The following is a 20,695-nucleotide window of genomic DNA, read 5'->3' on the forward strand; positions in this document are numbered from 1 at the left end:
CACATAGGTAATATGCTTGAAAATATGATACAATCTGAGGTTTCCCACGCAACCCTGAACTGTATGATTATCAAAAAGGTGAAATGAGGAACACGGGAAGCTAGATTCAGGAGATCTGTTTGTCCTGATGAACTGACATCTTTGCTAGTAAGTTCAAAGGTAGACACTGTTTATTTCCTGTTTCACTTCCAGATGTTGCCTGTGCTTTTCTAGTCACCCAACAAAGAAGGCATGTGACACCTACTCACATTTCTGGAATGACATCAGCGAGAGAATATGTCACTATGGCTCTTGTTGACTAACTTTGGAGGTCACAAAGTTCAACCTTCTAACTCCTTTTTGGGTATTTTTCCAACCTTCTTTATTTGCTCTACAATACTTTAAAGAAAACTATCTTATGAACACATTTTTTCTTAATGTGTGTGTAAACATATTAAAAAATAGAGAATATTATTAAAGTATTAACCTATTCTCAGCTTCGTACAACAAAAGAGTTATGCAATGATGGGATATCCATGAAAACAAAGGCTCACCTTGATGACTGTTTTTTGGGGAAGCTAGGAAAAAGAAATAGCTTTGTTTTAGCTTCTCTCTCATTGTCTTTTCAGCTATGACCATGGAGGGAGAGGTGGAATAAAGGTATTATGGTACTTTGTCTTCAGGCCTCATCATGGCAAGCCACAACTAGCTCTCTATAGGCTGTTCAAGTGGGTCTGGCCTAAAACACGGGTGAGTACCACAGGCTTCTGGTCTGCCTGCAGAACTCATATTTCATAAATTTTCATTTTACGTAGTTGACAACAAACAATCTTACTTCCTCAGGAATAGCTGCTGGATTTTCCCCAGGGTGAACAAATTTTGTGTAAAATGTACCTACCCATCACAAAGTAAAACCTTAGGTTCCCGTAACCAGTAGTGTCCATGTATGGAGTGCATAGTTTTCTCTCCCCATCTTTGAGGAAGACCATTGATAAGCCTGATTCTACTGTTCCACATTCTGTACCAATGACAGCTCCCAGGACTTCCCATCTAAAAAACAAAAGAGAATAATTAAGAGTTAGAGTTAGAATATTAAGTCAAATCTTTATAAAGCATAACATTTTTTTAAAATCAGGAACATTTACTTAGTAATGAATACTTCTGAAATAAAGATATGACACTTTAGGTAATAAATAAACTTTAAACACAAATTTTAGGTAGTGAATAAACTTTAAACACATTACATTCACAGTTATAGTTTTCCTGTAGAGGGATGAATTTCATCAATATTGTGTATAGTATGTCTACTTGTTACCAGAACCATGCTCCATATTGAGATACTTTTTATTCTTAAAGTACCTATAGTTGAGTTGGGAAATCAATGAACTAAGGAAAAAGTGAATTATAAAAGACAGAATCATAATATAAATACTTGTACAATGCTTTATGTATTGAAAATAGTAGTAGAATGAAAAGCCATAAGAATTGTCAAAAGTCTAGCAAGTTTTCAAAAAGGAGATGGGATTTAAGCTGGGTCTCGTCAAATAGGTAATTGGATATGTAAAAGAGAATAAAAATAGCTGGCTTTTATTGAGTGCTAACTAGCTGGCCGGATCCTTTTCTAGGCCATTTACACATTAAAGTCATTTAATTCTTACAGTAACTCTATGAGATAGTCACCATTACTACCATAATTTTAGATGAAGAAACAGATAAAGAGAGGTTAAGGATGGCTAGCAAAGGAAGAGGACAGTATTCAAACCCATGCAGCCTGACTCGAGAGCCTAGACTCCTACCACAGTTGCATAATGTGTTGATGAAATCACATGAGTATAGGCTAAGAAGTGGGACTGACCTTAACACTATTAACAGTGCAGACATCAGCAGACTTTGCTGAAGAATGTGTGTTGGGGAAGAGTGAAAAATACATTTGAATAGTACAGTGGAACCAATTCATGGAGAGTTTGGAAAGAGAGGAGTTCAGACTATGTAGTAGACACTCAGTGATATTTCTAAAATGCAAATATAATCACATCTCTCACTGGTTTAATGTCTTTCAGGGACTCCCCTACAGCCATCTGGACAAATTCCAAGCTCCTTCATGTAGAATACACAGTCCTTCTTGGCCTGGCCCAAGAACACATTTCTACCCCAATCTCTCACCTTGCACCATGTCTCTTCTGCCTTGTATCCAAACTCTTTTGCCATATAATGTGAATTCAAAGTCCCTAAAACATTATCTGACAGCCCTCTGAACCTTTACTACTGTCTATCAAACAAACTCAGGGTCATTCTTCAAGATGTCCTTTAAATATCAAACACCTTTCTGTATAGTCTTTCCTAAACTTCCTGGCTCCTCCTACCCAGCCCTACCACTCCATCTCAGACTAAATTAGATGATTCCTTTGTGATCTCATTTCTCATTGTACATTGCCATCTTTTCTTTACATGCCTTTCTTTATTCCTGATATGTCAGCTCCAAAGATAGGATCTGTGTCTTATTTTTGAGCCCTTAGACCCTAGCCCAGTGTTCAACATCCAGTAGATCCTCAATAATTCTTGTGATGGTGGGATTAAAGGATTCCATCTCCAGAAAATAAATGAAACCTGTAGAGTGCCCTGCCTGTATCCCATCCTCACTTTCCACTGCTTTCTCTATCCACATCCTTGCCCTACTGTCTGAGACAATCCATGCCATTGGCACAGAGCAGGAAAGCAGCCTCTTCTGCTCCTGATCACACGTCAGGCAGTTTTGACCACCACTTCAACTCAAAGTCCCCTTGTACCTGTTCTTAATGCCTACTGCTACCAGGCTTTGGCTTTTGTACTGCAGTCCCCTTAAAATCATAGCTCTGATAGTTTAGCATCTTCTTCCCCTTAGATCTTTGCTACATCATCTGCCTGTCTAAACCTGCAATGACCACCTGATCCTTAGCTCCTCTAATAGTTGAGGTTCTAGGCACATACTTTACATGCCCAAAATATTCAGAGAGGTCTTCAGGTTTAGATCTCTTTTCAAGATTCACAGGCCTAAATGAATGGTCTTATATAAAGGCCTGGCATCTCTGCCCCCATTTATCCCTTCCCTTACCCATAGTCTTTCTCAAATCTTGCTATCAAATCAAGTCTGATTCCTCTTCCCTCACCTTTTCAAGGCTGACTCATCTGTTGCCACCCAAGTCCTGGTTGTGTCGTGAGAAGTGAAAACAAAGTAGAAGGTCAAAGACAGCTCCACGGTTAGAGAAACAGGTATTTGCAGCACACCACATTGAAGACGACTCTGAAAGTACTTGAACAGAAACCTTGCAATACATTTGGCTACAACAGAAGTCAGCAACTGGTGTTTGGGGGAATGACCATAAACTTTTGACATTTAGGTCATTTCTATCTTTGTTGTTATTATCAACAATGCTATATAAAAGGTCCTTGTGTGTTTACATATGCATGTGGGAGTTTCCCTACCAGCCTTTCTGAACTGGAGACTGTGAGAGAAATGGGTCCTACTGCCCCAAGGCACCCAATGTATTAGTGAATTGCTTTTACTTTTTTGCATCTAGAATTGCAGGTGCACCTGCTTTAGGATAATTGAGAATGCAGCCAGATCATTTTCTGTGTTCTGCGGTTATCACAAAGGAATCTCTGTTGAGAAAGGCTGGTAGGGTATGTATCTAGAAGTGGAGGCCGGGCATGGTGGCTCACGCCTGTAATCCCAGCACTTTGGGAGGCCGAGGCGGGTGGATCACAAGGTCAAGAGATCAAGACCATCTTGGTCAACATGGTGAAACCCCGTCTATACTAAAAATACAAAAAAATCAGCTGGGCATGGTGGTGCATGCCTGTAATCCCAGCTACTCAGGAGGCTGAGGCAGGAGAATTGCCTGAACCCAGGAGGTGGAGGTTGCGGTGAGCCGAGATTGTGCCATTGCACTCCAGCCTGGGTGAAACTCCGTCTCAAAAAAAAAAAAAGTGGAGTTGCTGGGCAAATGTGGTACTTCATTATTACTCTTCAAAATGGTTGGAAAAATCTATGTTCCCATCATGACAGTACAAGCTTCCTGTTTCCCCATAAGTTTGCCATCACTTCGTTTTGCCAAGCTTTTAAAATTTGGCCTATTAGAGGAGTATAAAATTTTATCTCACATTTGCATTTACATGATTACTAGTGAGGGTAAATACGTTTTTATGTTTATTGGCCAGCTGGGGTTACTCTTATCTGAGTTGCCTATTTATGTCTATTTTCTATTAGGATCTTTTTCTTTCTCTCACTTTCTTATGATTTGAATTCTTTATATGTTCCAGGTAGTAATCTTTTCTTGGCTATATGTATTGCACTTTGTTTATGTGTCTTTGGATGTACAGACAAGTTTTAATTTTAATGTAGTAGAATTTATCTATCTTTTCTCTATGGTTTGTGCCTTTTTTGTCCAATTCTTCCTTATTCTGAAATCATAGAGATATTAATCTGTATTTTCTTCTAAAAGCTTTAAAGCATCGCATTTCATATTAGGTGGTTTTAATGAACCTGAAATTGATTTGGGGTAAGGAATGAGGCTGTGACCCAATATGGTTTTCTCTGTGTAGATAGCCATTTATTCCAGAACTGTTAACCATCTGCCCTAGTGACTGGTAATGCCACTTCTGTCACATCACTATCTCCTATAAATGTGGGCCTGTTTCTAGGATTAACTTGTCTCTTTTTTCCTCCATTATTCTATATGTCTATCTCTGTGCCCAAACCAATTTAAATATCATATATATGGTATGAGTGTATACATATATATGTTAACATGTATATATAAAATAGCTCTTGGTAGCTGAGCTCCCTCTGTCCCTCAACCACATCTGTCACTTCTTCACAGTCTACTCTTGTCCTTCTTAATTCTTCCTGATGAATGTTAGAATCACCTTGTTGAGTTCTACTAAAAACCCGACTTGGATCTTGACGAAAATCTAATGTCTCTTTCATTACTGATAAGAAGTCATCTACTGAATTTTTGCTCCTTTGTAAATAGTCTGTCTTTTCTCTCTGGTTGCTTTAGTTTTGTCTTGGTATTCTAAAAGTTTCCTGCAGTGTATGTAGGCATAAGTTTATTTTTTCCATGGAAACTTGGTGTATCTTGTCAGTTTGGGGATTCAAATCTTTAATTGGGTCTCAAAAAATGTAAGTCACTATCTTTTGAAATAGTAACTATCCTCCATTCTATATTCTTTCTGAAAATTCTATGGGATGTGTATTGAAATTTCATATTCTATTCTCCATTTCTCTCACTCTCTCAATCTTTATTTCTTTTTATATTGCATCATGTATTTTTTCTCAAATCTATCTCTAATATAATAATTCTCTCTTTGGTTCTTTTTTTACCTTTATAGTTAATATTTGATTTCTATGACTGCATTTTTCATTTAAAAAGGTTTTCTTTGAATTTTTCTATTTTTAATTTTTATTTATTCATTTACTCTTCAGAAGTGGTCTTGCTCTGTTGTTCAGGCTGGAGTGCAGCAGTGCAATCATGGCTCATGGTTGCCTCAACCTCTCAGCCTCAAGTGATTCTCCCACCTCAGGCTCTCCTCAGAGTAGCTGAGTGTACATGGAGGCATCACCGTGCCCAGCTAATTTCTGTATTTTTCTTTTTAGAGATGGTGTTTTTGTCATGTTGCCCAGGCTGGTCTCAAACTCCTGGGCTCTAGCAATCTGCCCACCTTGGGCTCTCAAAGTGCTGGGATTACAGGTGTGAGCCACTGTGCCCCACTTCTTTGATTCTTTTTAATATCTACTTGTTCTTTTCTCATAGTATCCTCCTCTTTCAAAATGTCTTCAATTTTTAAAAAATCTTTAAAATCATTTAATCATATTTCTCTCATATCTCTCTGTTATCTCAACTGGAATGCACTTATTCTTCTGTTTGTCATATTTGATGACTGTCCTTTTTGGTGAATCATAAAATCACATAGATCATAAATCTTGTTGTGAGCTCATCTTCAGTGGACTTATTTCCAGAGTCAATTTCACACATTTTGTGTAGTAGAAATACATTTACAAAGGGGTCTTACATTTGTGTTTGTGAGCATCTTGGAGGTTTCCTGGTCCTGAATTTCTTTTTACATTAATTTATCAGTTAAGAATTTTTCCACCATTTCACATTTGCTTGGAGCTTCCATTCTTCTGAAAGATTTTTTTTTTTCATTCTTGAATCCGTGAGAGAGGTTGTTACCTAATTACTTCTTTATGGAGAATGAGCTCTTCAGGGTATACAAGAATATCAGTTCTGTCATCTGCCAAAGATCCTGTGTGACTATTTTAAACTCAGATTTACATTACATATGTCCAGTCCATCCTGAACTGCCTGTTTCAGCTAAAGGCTTATTATTCAGGATTTAAGTATTCCTTTGTTTTAGGTATCTGCTCATTTTCCCCCCTATCCTAGGGCTACATATTGAAGACAATTATCATACTTAATCCAATATGTCTATGGGTTTGTAGAGGAAAAGGAATTGCATGAGCTCAAACAGCCTTGTTGTCACTGCTTCAAATTTTCAGCTGGCTGATTACTATTAGCAATGATGGGGAACTTAAAGAGGTGAGCTAATTAGTTCATTTTAGGCTCTCATTTAATTATGTCGTCAGTGGTGTTAACATAACAAATTAAAGGACGATGTCATCTTTCAAATCAGCAAACTTCTCTTTTAGAGTAGGTTCAATTTATTTTAACATGTTAAATAATCAATTCTTATATGTAGGCTGGTTATTAACTTTTTTTCTTGTCTCTAAACATTCAAATTACATATTTTGTATCATTGGTGACTTTATTAGATAAAAAGCAAGTTTATAAATAAAAACAATTGTTAGTTACTGAATATTAATAGTTATCCTAAGGTATGAAGATATGTTTTCTTTCAGGAAAATAAATGTAATGTTTATTGGCCATAATAAAGTGTCTCTAAGCAATGTATTTAAGTTACAGACTCACTTCTCAGTAGATGGACAGTAGTTCTATGAAATTTCATTAAGAAGCCAAACTTTGTTGGAAATCATTATGTACAACCTGAATTACAGCTATTTTTGGTAAAATGTTTAATCATTCTAGTTTTTGAAAACATGATATATTTATTCCTTGCACAAAGTTTATCATGTATACTTTAGAATTACTTAATTCTATTTTCAAAGCAAAGACTATCCAAGGAAACACTTTTAGAAACACCAAACAAATAGCATATATCTAAATATCACACATTTAGCAACAGATATCAAAGAATATATATGAATTATTTTAAAATGTATTACAGGCTGAGAGTGGTGGCTCATGTCTGTAATCCCAGAACTTTGGGAGGCCAATATGTGTGGATCACTTGAGGCCAGGAGTTCAAGACCAGCCTGGCCAACATGGCAAAACCCCATCTCTACTAAAAATACAAAATTAGCCTGGTGTGGTTGCACACACTTATAATCCTAGTGACTCAGGAAAGTGAGGCATGAGGACTGCTTGAACCCGAGGGGTGAAGGATGCAGTGAGCTGAGATTGCACCACTGCACTCCAGCCTGGGTGACAGAGCAAGACTCTGTCTCAAATAAAATAAAATGTATTACATATAATCATATATGTATAGCTTTATAATTTGTATGATTTATTAAAGAAGTTTAATATTTTGATCTTCTGTTTAATATTTTAAAAAAATTGAAATATTTGACATTTTAAAACCAATTTATCTTTAGTACTTATTTGTGGTCATGTCTAATTTGGCCTTTTGTTATTCACACAATGAACATGTCTACATTTGGAAGAAACTGGGACACACAGAGGTAAATGGCTTGCCTAAGGCCAATCACCTGTTCAGCTCTAAAGTTTAGACGTTTTATTTCTCAATTTGTTGTTATTTTCAGAGTTACAGTTGTTAAAAGGATACTATGTATGTCAAGATGATTATTTGAACCATCCCTGTTTATAATATATTTGGGACAAAAATCTTAGAGAATGCTTTTTAAAAATTTTTTTAACAGGTTACATCAATCATTCAAGGAGCACATGGAATAATAACCTTTGAGATAGCTCTTAATAGTACTGCATCATTCATAAATTAACCAGGAGCCTCTGAAAATTTCACACTGGTTCATTGGTCTTTTGCTTGCTCCATTTATCTCAATTAAACCTCTCAGTCTACTGATCCACAAAGTAAGTTAAGGTTATAAATGATGCAGATGATGACTCCTTTTTGACATCTATCTGCTTTAGAGTATTTTCATAGTGAAAAATTAAATTGAAAAAGACAGAATTTTCATGGACCGAAAGAACCTTCTATTTAAGTGAGAAATGAGATTAGTAGTCTTTTTCTTTTATTTGTTGTACATGAAAAACTTTTCTAGATTAATCTAATTGAGTTATTATCACAACTTCTACCACCAAGTTGTGTGAAATATAATTCAGATTGTATAATAACTTTCAATCTTTATTTAAGTCTGACATATCCAATTTTTCCTCTTAATTAGTCTTTATTTCTCCCATTCTCACTGATGCAAGATAATAAAAGTAAAGTTACTTCCTTTAGAAATCCAGATATTTATAATCAAGTGAAATGGGAAGTTTAGTCTACTTTGAAGAGAAAAAAGCAGAGAGAAATCTGCTTTACTGAAGTTTTACAGATTTATGTTTTGTAAAAGTCCTGTTGCTTTGAATATCTTACTTTGCATTTCTTAAAAATTCAGGAGGAAGGCAGGTGGATCACGAGGTCAAGAGATGGAGACCATCTTGGTCAACATAGTGAAACCCCGTCTCTACTAAAAATACAAAAAATTAGCTGGGCATGGTGGCGCGTGCCTGTAATCCCAGCTACTCAGGAGGCTGAGGCATGAGAATTGCCTGAACCCAGGAGGCGGAGGTTGCAGTGAGCCGAGATTGCGCCATTGCACTCCAGCCTGGGTAACAAGAGCGAAACTCCGTCTCGGAAAAAAAAAAAAAAAAAAAAAAAAAAAATTCAGGAGGAGCCTGTTATAGCACAAGCTCATTCTTTCATGAATTTGTATAAACACTGGCTCAAACATGGTTGGAGGCAAAGTACCCTTAAGGAGATCCCAGAGCTCTGTCAACTACTGGGGGACTTCAGTTAGAGTCTCTACTCCCCAGACTTCAAAATCCCAGTTTACAAAGTCACAAAGCTGTGGTCATTTCCAGTTACAAAAATTATATACTCCCCAACTCTCTCCTTAATATAATAATTACATGAAGTAAAATTATAATATAACCAAATCTTTGAGACCAGTAGTGGTTATTAGAGGGGCTCTATAGTTTTGTCAGTATCTCTGATGGCATGGCAATTTCCCTCCAAAGGTATGTTACTTCTCTGTGGTTTAAGTTATGCTTTCCCTAAGGAAATGCAGTTCTGTGTGAAGTGCATTTGAAGGAATGTCTGCTTGAGGGAGAGAACCCTCTACAGTGCAGCAATTTATATTTATTCTTTTATAATTAATTTTAAAATTAAAAAGCTCTTACCTTATTTATTATAAATACAGTGGTATCTATTATTTATTACAAATAGAGTGAGGTGAAGTTGGAGGACAGAAAAAAAGTTTTGTAGTCAATAAAATGCCTTTAGGCCACCTTGTTCCTTAGAGATAGCAAGGTCACAATAATATTTAATTTATATTTTAAAAATAAGTCTTTCTGTTTTTTCTGTCATTAAAAGAGTAATATTTTTGTAAGCCAAAAATAATTTAAAGAAGTGTCTTAGCTGGAAAGTTGATGGTCTTCTCTATCAGGTGTTTTGGAGTGCTTTGTAACTAGGATTAATTATATTGTAATCAGCTGCTGCTTCTATACTTTTAAAAATGATATGCATTATCAGTAGCATAGCTTGGCAATAACTATCAAAACTGAAATTATATGTATACATATGTATGTGTATGTATGCATACACATCTGACTATCTAATTTTCCTTTTTCTTTTAGGAACTTACCTTTCAGGAATATTTTAACAAGCACACAATAATGTTTACTCAAATATTCTTTGTCTATCAACAGGGGTTCAGTTGGATTAACTGGCCTTTGTGAAATAATGAAGATCCATATTTACAGACTAGAAGAGATTTTCATAATATATTAAGTTTTGAAAAATCAAATTGAAGTATTATATGCAAAATGTGATTCTAGTGTTTTGTGGGTTTTTTTGGTATCATTATAGAAAAATTTCTGAACAAATATATGCCAATGGTTTAACAGTGAAGAATGGGAATTACCATGGAGGGGAAACTTTGGACTTTTACTTTACACATTTTCTTTGCAATAAGCAAATAATTTCCAGGAAAAAGTCAGGCATTCAGTTTATATGAATTATAATTCAGAGTGAAAATTTAAATTATCTCATTATAGGCTGATGAAAATATTAAGAATATAAATACAGGAATTAGAGATCTAATATCTTAACCAGATCTTTTCTCTACTAATATTAGCATAAAAGGCACTAAAAATAATAGAACATTTCATATTTTCTATGAATTTTTAAATTATATTATCCAGGACATATTAAAACACTTAAAGTTGGCAACTTTAAGTATGAACTAAGATCACGAATAAAGCCTGGCTATAAGATCCTATATTGACCAAATTCATAAGGTTTAAAAAAAATCTCATATAAATTCTCTGAGGTTAAAAAAGTTCATTACATTTATAAGGTCTATATTTGGGATGGATGCTCTGCTATTTAATAAGGGATGTGCCACAGGTAAAGACCTTCCACATTCATTTATATTCATGAGGTTTATCTCCAGTACAAGTCCTCTGAAGTCTAGCAAGATGTATACTTTGACTGAAGCCTCTCTACCTTCATTGCATTTATAGATTTTCCCTCTAGCATTAACAGCTTAGGTGAAGGTAAAAGGATGAGCTCAATTTGAAGGCTTCCCTGAATGCATTACATTTCAAAGATTCTTCTCTTCGATTGGTTCCTCTCGAATTTAATTTTGTTTTAGGTTTTTATGACATGCATCGTGTTTATTTACACTCTGGTTGGAATAACACTAATAAAGAATATTGTGCTTCAGAATGGTTAGAAAGCACCCAGCTTTCTCATTAATAAGACAGTAATATAATCTAGACTGGAGATTGTTTAGAGAAAATGATGTATTGCCTGGGACATTACAGAGTCTCAATAAACGTTGGTTTCTTTTTCTCCTTCTCTAAAATACAGTGGTATTTTTGTTTTAAAATAAGTCAAAGTGGGAATTCAAATGAATTTCTAAATTATAATGAGTGTTTTTACTTTTTTTCATGCTAGAATTAATAAAACACCTTAGGCAAAGTTGCAGTACAGTATGCAAAGCATCATTGCTCAAACAATCTTTAATCAGGATATACTTAGCAAAAGATAAACTGCACTTTATTTACCTGTAGGTCTTCACCCCTGTTAAAGATTTTGGCTACAATCTATCTGGACTCCTAAATTTATTATTTATGTTATTTAAATGGTTGTGTGAGTTTTGCTTTAATAAAAGTGAACATGACTGTAAAAATGAAACCCACTTAATATGTTAACTCAGACTGCCAAACTACCTTCAATTCATTTACCCTGAATTGTAAGCTTACATAAAATCCCTCAATAGCCTTATGACATTTTGTGAAAGTATTCTAAATCAGAGGTAACAATTCATCCTATCCAGATGAATGGTGTTTAAACTAAAATTTTGAGAAAAGTATTCTAAGTCAGAGGTAACAATTCACTGATTTGGGGGTAAAATTTGTGGGAAATAAGAAGATGCTTAACCTGTTCTGTAGAGGTCTAAAGAATTTTCAGCCTTTGTTTAATAAAAGTAACAACTTACATCAAAGGGGCTACTACAATAGAGATTGTTTTTGTTGCTCTGTAGGCAAATTGTTTTTTTCCTGGTTATATGTTTGATTCATTGGTTTTCTCTCTTGGGAACAAGGGTAGGGAGCCAGTTGCTGCATTCTGGATGCTCACATAAATAGCTACTTTGGAGATGGGGGCCTATTAAACAACTCAAGCAGAGCAGTGCCAAGAGAAAAGATGGCCTGGAAATATGCTGTAAATTAAAGGGCTCAGGACTTCTATGAAGGAGCGCCAGAACGACTTTAGCGTAGGGAACCGACATACCTGTCATTTGAAAAATACTGTTTTTATTTTTAAACTATAAAAACAATTAGCTTAAAAAGAAAGTAATATTAGCACCTAGGTCAAAAGAAAAGGAGGAAGTAATACATGTCTTTTAAAAACTTGCAACAAGTTTTCTCTGACCCATTTTAGCACTTGCATGGTTTTTGAACATATCCAATTATCATTTTAATTAATATTGCTTTTTTCCCCAATGACATATTTCTTGTTTATTTAGGGAATGATTTAGGTTTCACTGGCTGCTTAACTTTGTGTTTAACCTTTTATATCTCATTAATTAATTAGTATTAGCATAATTTAATTTTCTTTTGAGCACCACTTTGGCCATACCATATTACTGATAATAGTTATGTTTTGAATAATAACTTTTAACTTGTTTATTATGCACCATGCGTTGTGCAAAGTGCTCCACATGTACTGATGCACGAAACATCCCTTTTGCGGGAGGCTGAGGCAGGAAAATAACTTGAACCTAGGAGGCGGAGGTTGCAGCAAGCCGAGATTGTGCCATTGCACTCCAGCCTGGCGACAGAGCAAAACTCTGTCTCAAAAAAGAAAAGGGGAGGGCCAGTGGGAGGGGGAGGTGGGGAGGGATAGCCTGGGGAGAAATGCCAAATGTGGGTGAAGGGGAGAAGGAAAGCAAAGCACACTGCCATGTGTGTACCTACGCAACTGTCTTGCATGCTCTGCTCATGTACCCCAAAACCTAAAATCCAATAAAAAATTAAAAAAAAAAAAAATCTCTTTTTGGTCCTTTTAATGCTGAAATCTGAATTCTATCTTATTTTAATATGCCTCCTTGCTGCTTCTACTACATTTGCCTGGTATATTAGTTCCTCTTTGACTTTTAATTTCTTTTGTTATTTTAGTTTAAGTCTCTGATAAGGGTAAATATACAGCTCATTTTTCAAAACTTACTGTGAGAATCTCATTTAATAAGTGAATATAACTAACTATTTTATCACATTACTGATATATTTGAATTGGCTTCTGACAAAAATTGTTTTCTATTTTCTATTCACTCTGTATTTTATTGTTTCCTTTTTTCTACTTTTCTGACACTTGATGAATTATGTCTTCTTTGTTCTAATATTAACCTAATGCTTTAGAAGTTATAATAACCTCTGTCTGGCTTTTATTTAAAGTTTTCTATTAGTATCAAGAGTTAACCAAGATCTATATCTTCACTCTAAACAGGTTAAGAACTTTGGCAGGATTTTATTTCCTTATTCTGCTTCTCTTCCTGTCAGCCACCTTCTATACTTTTCATGTTACACTCTTCTGAATTTTAATTCCAAGTTTTTATAAAAGTTTTCAAATAATCCATTCTTCTTTAGACTGAACTACAAGTTTTACTCTTTTACTTATTTGCTACTCTTTCTTGAATATCTCCAGGAATATATCTTGCAGCAATTCTTTCAGAGAATGTGGTAAACTTTCTGAATCCTGTGTGTCTATAAGAGTTTTTATTTTTCCCTAATAATTGATATTTGGCTGGAGAAAGAATTTTACAACTCAAACAATTTTCAGAACTTTAAGACAACTGCTTTCTTAAAAAAATGCTTAATGCTACCAAGGAAAGTAAAATAAATCTTACCTAGAAGCTTTAGAATTTTCTTTTACTGGTGTTCTAAAATTTCTCCCTGATTACCTATGACTGGGTACTTTACCATTCATCTTGCAAAACATTTTCACTTATAGCCACTACACCTTTCTCCTCCTCCTCTCGCCTGCCCCTCCTCCTCCTCGGCCTCCTCCTCTACTTCCTCCTCCTTCTTCTCTTTTCAATCTTGGGAACTTTTTAAAATTATTTATTTGAATATTTCATTCCATGTATTCCTTCTGGCTTCTTTAATTCCTATTATTTATAATGTTGGAATTGCCACTTTCTCTCCATACTTAACATCTCTTTTTCAGTAATGAAGTAACATTTCAAGACTCAAATTTCCAGCTCACGAATTTAGTTCTTTAGCTCTGCCTATACTGATATTCAGGGAAAAAAAAATCCGTTAAACTTGTTTCAACAATCACATATTTTTATTTCTCACATCTCTAATTGTTTCTTCTTCATAAAATTTGTTCAAGTTTCACAAATGCAGTATATGCTCTTATCCTTCTGAGGTTATTAATTATGCTTCTTATACAATCTCCTTTGGTTTATTTTATTACTTCCTTTTACTTACATGGTTCCTAGTCCTTTAGTTTAACGCTTTTTTTTTTTTTAACTTGGAGGTGGTTTTTCTTAGATTTGGTGATTTAGATTATTTGCTCAAATTCATATCTGCTATTCTTTCTTAGTTTCAGTGGAAAAATGCCCACTGACCAGGGCAGATGTGCCCTTGGGTGAGGATTCCTATGGGGGCACAATGTCCTGCTTTTCCATTCTACATGTCCACATTCACTGCTTGTTCCTGGGGTAGAAGTCTCTGCTTAGAAGTGGGTATAGTGAGGGCCAGGCATGGTGGCTCATGAGTGTTATCCCAGCCTGTTAGTAGGCCAAGGCAGGCAGATCACTTGAGATCAGGAGTTTGAGATCAGCCTGGCCAACATAGTGAAATCCCATCTCTACCAAATGTACAAAAAATTAGCTGGGCGTGGTGGAGCGTGCCTGTAATCCCAGCTACTAGGGAGGCTGAGACATGATAATCACTTAAACCCAGGAGGCAGAGGTTGCAGTGAACTGAGATCACACCACTTCACTCTAGCCTTGGCAAGAGAGTGAGAATCTGTCTCAAAAAGAAAACAAAGAAAAAAAAAAAAGTAAGTGTAGTGAGGGGTTCACCTGCTTAGCAGTCCTTGTAGCCCCACCCTGATTCCTGTGTGTAGCATCCATGACCTGGAGCAATACTGAGATGCCTTTTGTAAGTGTCTCATTCAACATGTGTTCTGGGCTGTTGTCTCCCTCCTTCCATCACAGATCCCTCCTCTCTTTCTCTGGCCCAACTATGGGTCACTTCCTTGTTCTTTAGTGTCATTATAGATTCATTTGCTCATTTTCTGTCATTTCCAAGGATTTGGGGCAGGTGGGGAAGACTGGAGCATGCTGCCTTGACTCTAGGTTTTAATATTCATTATATTTGTGGAATTTCTCTTTAGCACGAATATTGTGGTAATAGCAGGAAAACAGATTTTTTTAAAAAAGGTGTTCGAATGTTTACATTTGGGATGAAAGGCAAATATACAAATTCCATATTATAGCAATGCTCTATAAAGCCCCTCCCATTTAAAGACATCCTCAGCTAATTGAGATGTGGTAGGTGCTAATTAAATGATGTGTTTGGAAGGTTAAGCCAAAGTTCAGAAAGGTTCGCATAAATTGTCACTTATCTATTAAAGTTTCTCCCTTGCTGAAGTAACAGATGTGTCTTCTTTAGAAGAAACAAGAAAAAACAACTTTAAAATCCCACTTAAAAAAAAATAAATCTGTCAACATCAGATCTGGGACAACTTAGTAATGTGAAAGGCAGACAGCTCTTGCATCCTTGTGATCTGAGATAAAATACTTTAATCCAAATGGTGGGAAAATATGGATGATTGGAAAGTGGTTTCCCAAAAAAGCCATAATGGCTTACTGGCTCTCTTTTCTTCCTTGCCATTCATATTAAGTCTTCTGGAAATATTATTACCGAGGACCGCATACTCTTTTTTCTCTCTCATAATACTTATGGAATAAAAATACTGTTAAAGAGATGAAAGTATAATGTCCACATTAATAATTTTTTTCTTTCTTAAAAAGTGAACTCAGAGCAGAATTCAGTCAATTCAACTGGCTACCCTTGAAAGAGTGAGAATTTGCCATCTCTGTTTTCTGTCTGTTTTAGCAGATGAGCTTACGATGATAAGTTGTTTGTGTGGGTGGTGGTGGATAAAAGAAGAATGAGACAAGTATTCGAGAGAGAAAACAGAACACACTAAGAATTTCACTACCAAATTCTTAATGTTTTTCTTTGTCAGCTCTTACCCCAAGTAAAAATGCTTCACCTTAATTTGATTTTGTAACCTTTTTTAAAAAATTGCATCTGTGACTAAAATTTATTATACCAGCATTCTTTCCTGGACCAAGAAAGCAACATTTGGGACCAGGTGGGAGTGTGGACTTCCCCACTCCCAACACATACAAGCACACAAAACACTGTAAATTAAATTATCATTTTTATCATCACTCAAAACACAGAAAATAGTAGGTCTTCTCCTTATCCTTTTATACCTTTATAACATAATGCCAACTTCATAGCTGGGCCACCAGATGACAGCAGGAGTGAAGTAATTCTGGTGCTATGGCCTGACTTCCTGGGGCAAAAGCCACAAATAAACCAAAGGTGTGGTTGCTAGAAGAGTTACACCACGTTTAGAATTTAGATGAATTAATTGCAGAGCAATCAGAGTGGCCCAGGTGCTTTTGTCCAGCACGTTATTACATCCTATTGGAACAGAAACCTGCTGACAATGCCATGGCCTGGAAGTACCAGCTTCTTAACTGGGACCAAAACCCTGGTCTATCTTCAGTTCTGAGAAATGGCCAACGAGCATAATTAAAACCACCTGAGTCATGTGGGTAATGGACTGTCCTCGGATGTTCCTCTGTGTCCATATGGACTTCAGTCCTTTTTCAGGCATAAATACTTTTAGTTCTTTTTCGTTTGTTTGTTGTTTGTTTGTTTGGGGGGATGACTGATTTAGTTGTAGCCAAAAATTCTCTTAGATTATTTGTGCTCTAAGAAATCAGGATGTCTCATCTATTAATTGGAATATATATATATTTTTGCCAGCTATGTTTCTTTCTGGACTAGTACACTAATCTTCTAAACTATTCTTGTTTTTTTCTAATATCAAGTCAATTCCTTTCTAAGCTTACTTCATGAAGGGGTTTTCCAAGTTTTTGTACCAAGTGTCCACAAGTGTTACTCATAGAGAGCTGAATGGACTATTCATTCTTTCACTAAGGCATTTCTTGTGTCATTTTATAGACAGGCTCTGATGTACAATAGGCTAAGAAGATGGGAGGCATTCTGGGAGAGAAAGCAGCTGGTATGAAGGCCATAGGTAAAAAGACATTTTATTTTCCCCCCAAACAATAAGAGCAAGTTACATTTAAAACATGTAGTTTCCTTGGAAGATGCAGACGCACACAGAGAGGGAGAGAGAGGTGGAGGAGAGGAGGAAAGGGAGAGGGGAGAGACAGATTGGTATTTATGTGTGTATCAGAATGGTACTCCTGGAGAGGAAATGCGTCTCTTTAGCTCTGCTTTAATGGGATGGGTGCTGGTAACACTGGGAAATCATCTGAGTCCCCAGGGGCTCTGGGACTCCCTGAAGAGGGTGATTTATCTCTGATATATGAATGGAATTAGCGTGAAGGGATGAAAGCATGGCAGTAAATGAGTCTCTTGTGCCTCAACATTTGGATCCCCTCATCAAGCTCCATAATTAGGAAAGGGAGTTGAACTGGTCTTTTTTTTTAAAAATCAGCAGTCAGAAAGAACTGATATGCTGGTGATCTTTTATCTCCAGAAGATAGGTAGAAAGCCTTCTGTATGTTGTCAAAGTTCTGGACTCCACCAAAGCTCTTTGATCTGGGAGGGGAGTGGACTCTGTCTTTTCTAAGGGCTAGAAGGCTAAAAAGGAACCAGAGACCACTGTTTCTATTTTTTTTCTCAAGGGTCTCCCCAGCCTGACCTTGGGGAGATCCTAGAGGCTAAAAAGAGAAACAGTGGTTTCTGATGTTTCAAGGAGACACAGGAGCTGCGCTGCACATGGAGCTTCAGGGTGTTAGGAATGTCAGAAGGGGAAGTCCTTGCAGGCTAAAGGACTGAGCCTTGGTGCTGAGCCTGCACAGGTCAACAGGTCCTGAGGGGTGGAGTCATGTTCCGAGGCTCAGTCTTCTGCAGAGGCTTAGCCTGGCCTGTGCCATAGGCTGGACCTAAGCCACTTCCCTGAGGCAAGGAGGAGCAGGGCTGGGTCAGCTGCAGTAGAAATTCAGCATTTGACAGTGAAAGGCTCCATTGTGGCAGCAAAGGGTCACAGCAGTGGTATGGCTCAAGCTGAGGGTCAGAATTTTTGTGTTCTTTCGCAGACAAGCTTTGAGGATACAAGAAGCTAAAAAAGAGGGGCCCTTCTGGGAGAGGGAACGGATGTGTCTTATTGGGTCTGAATGAGGTTCTTGGGCAATGCACAGGACAGGGAGCCCAAAAGAGCAATACTAGCCATCTTGCCACTCAGGGACTTCGAAGTTTAATCCATTTCGATTTAATTTGTTGAGATCAGAGTGACACGATTATACCTCAAATGTATTCTGGAAAAGTTTCTCACAGTCAACGGTTAAATTACTACTATTTCATATTCATTATGAAATTATATTTTATGTTAATTTCATTCATCCTTATCATAGTGTTAGAAAACACAAATTTACCTCCAATTCATACCACCTTATGGGTTTTGAGTCTCTAAACCTATTAATGTTTTTTTCAACTTGGACTTCTGAAAGTGCTGCCCAATTAGTAGGATATATTTTAGAGACTTAGGACCCAGAAGGCAGCACACGGCTCAGAAAAGCAAGAAAACACCACCATCAAACGATGCTCACTGCTTCAAGTCTTCTTTATTTCAATCTCAGTCACAAATTCCTCCTTTATACATCTCTCAAATAAAAATTTTGCCCCCTAAACAATTTTTATAGATCAAAACCACATTCCAATGAAAATCAGGTAGCAGCATCTATAAATCTCAGACTCCAGGAAGACAAATGAAAATCTCAGTATAACAGTAGTGGAAAGATTTTGTATTCTATAAACATTGAAAAAATACCTTTCTCCCAGTAGAAGCTGAATAAATTAAAATGAGATATAAGTGAGTCAAGTGAAGTTAAAAGTATTTGGAATTACAAACTTTTAATATGCAAAAACTAATTATAGACTTAGAATCTTTAGGGTAAGTGTACCTCTTTGGCTTGTCTACAGTAAGAATCATCAGTATTGATCTAAGTATGCTTTTGCCATTTAACAATATGCATTTAAAACATGTCCAGTAGAATAAATGTAAGTGCTATATACACAGCATGGGATATAGCAATTACTTACCCTGTAGGCTGGCTCTCAAATTCTTCTGACCATTGCTCTTGAATATCTTCTGTGGAAAGATCTACATCCCGGGTGGTGGCAAAATTGAACTCACTGCCTTCATTTCCATGGAAATAAATGGAGTTCCCATCTGACTGACAGCTATGCTGTAGATGAAAAGAGAGCATGGGGTGGCTGTTGAATTGGTTTTGTAACTGTATCTGTCTTACTCATGTATAATTAGAGTTTTTAGAAAAGTCATTATATTAGTTCCTTTATAATGGACTCTCAAATCAAAAGAGCTTGTTACCTCTTTTTTTGCCTTGTTTAATTCAATTACAATTTCTTTCTAACTTATTAAGTTATCACAAAAAAGGAGTCAAGAGGGCATTTGAGCTTTGCCATCTCTGTCTTCAATATAAAATAAGAATATTTTAATTGGAATAATTTCCCATCTTTACCACTGTCCTTGTTGTGGGAATTAAATCTGATAATGACTTGTCATGTATTTAAAATTCTGTGGTTATGGGCTAAATAGCACTGACCTTTTCAATATTCCATATATTTCTTACTTGCTATTCAAGTCTCTCACAATTTATCTGGTAAATGGAATCTGAGTAGAACAGCCAGCTAATCTAAACATGCCATGCAGAAAAGGTCAAAGTAAACTCAGATGTAATCATATATTCTCAGCCAGCTTCTGAGTAAAAGTTTCTGACCAGACCTAAGAATGCATGCTGTCCCAAGAGAGAAACTGGGAAACAACGAACTTTGTTAATCCCCAAAAGAACACAGAAAAAAATAAAGAAAATGTATTTCTTGTGATAGTTTTTCTAATGATATATATATTTTTTTCAGCTTGAAGAGCATAAAGACAAGATCAAACTTTAGAGACAATAAATGTTATTTACTTTAAAAAATTATTATAAGTTTTCATTAACATTTTTTGGTGATAAGCCATATATAGAGAAATGCTTGGGGCTGCTCATGGGAAGCTAAAAAAATAAAAAGGAAAAATCAAAAGAGAAATGCTATACATGAAACATCAAATATTCTTTTAAGTTTTATATACTCTTGAAATGAAACAGAGATGAAAAAACCCATTGGACAGAACATATCAGTCAATCCCAGGGACTATGAGTTCTGTAGGGCAGGGACGATGTCCATTTTGTTCCTTGTTACATTCCAGGTCTTAGCACAGTGCCTGGCATATAGCAGGCATTAAAAATTATTTGTTGAATAGTTCAACAAGTGAATGAGTGAATGACATGGAAATATCTTTTCAGGTAATTTTTTTTTAAAAAGGTAAATTTATTGTGCATGTTTGAGATATATAACATGATTTTCTAAGACATGTAGAGTCATGTACCACATAACAATGTTCCAGTCAGTGACAGACCGTATATACCACAGTGGTCCTATAATATTATAATGAAGCTGAAAAACAGCTATCACCTAGTGACATCATAGTCATCATAAACATCATGGCATGATACATGGCTCATGTGTTTTTGGTGATGTTGGTGTACATAAACCTACTGTGC

The 20,695-nt window shown here is 36.1% G+C and overlaps 1 protein-coding gene across 7 annotated transcripts in view; it reads right to left on the bottom strand.

The window, feature by feature from the left end:
• The window catches only part of RELN (reelin), a 559,409-nt gene that overhangs the window by 198,470 nt on the left and 340,244 nt on the right, over positions 1-20,695 (bottom strand). For all 7 annotated transcript variants that reach the window (XM_002751683.6, XM_002751684.6, XM_078343077.1 and 4 more), the window contains 2 exons: positions 19,173-19,318; positions 878-1,029 (listed from right to left, as the gene is read on the bottom strand). In XM_002751683.6, coding sequence (XP_002751729.4) covers positions 878-1,029; positions 19,173-19,318 — 298 coding nt within the window. The remainder of the gene's footprint in view (positions 1-877; positions 1,030-19,172; positions 19,319-20,695) is intronic.

The sequence above is a fragment of the Callithrix jacchus genome, chromosome 11, assembly GCF_049354715.1.
Source record: "Callithrix jacchus isolate 240 chromosome 11, calJac240_pri, whole genome shotgun sequence".
In the NCBI taxonomy this organism is placed as follows: Eukaryota; Metazoa; Chordata; class Mammalia; order Primates; family Cebidae; genus Callithrix; species Callithrix jacchus.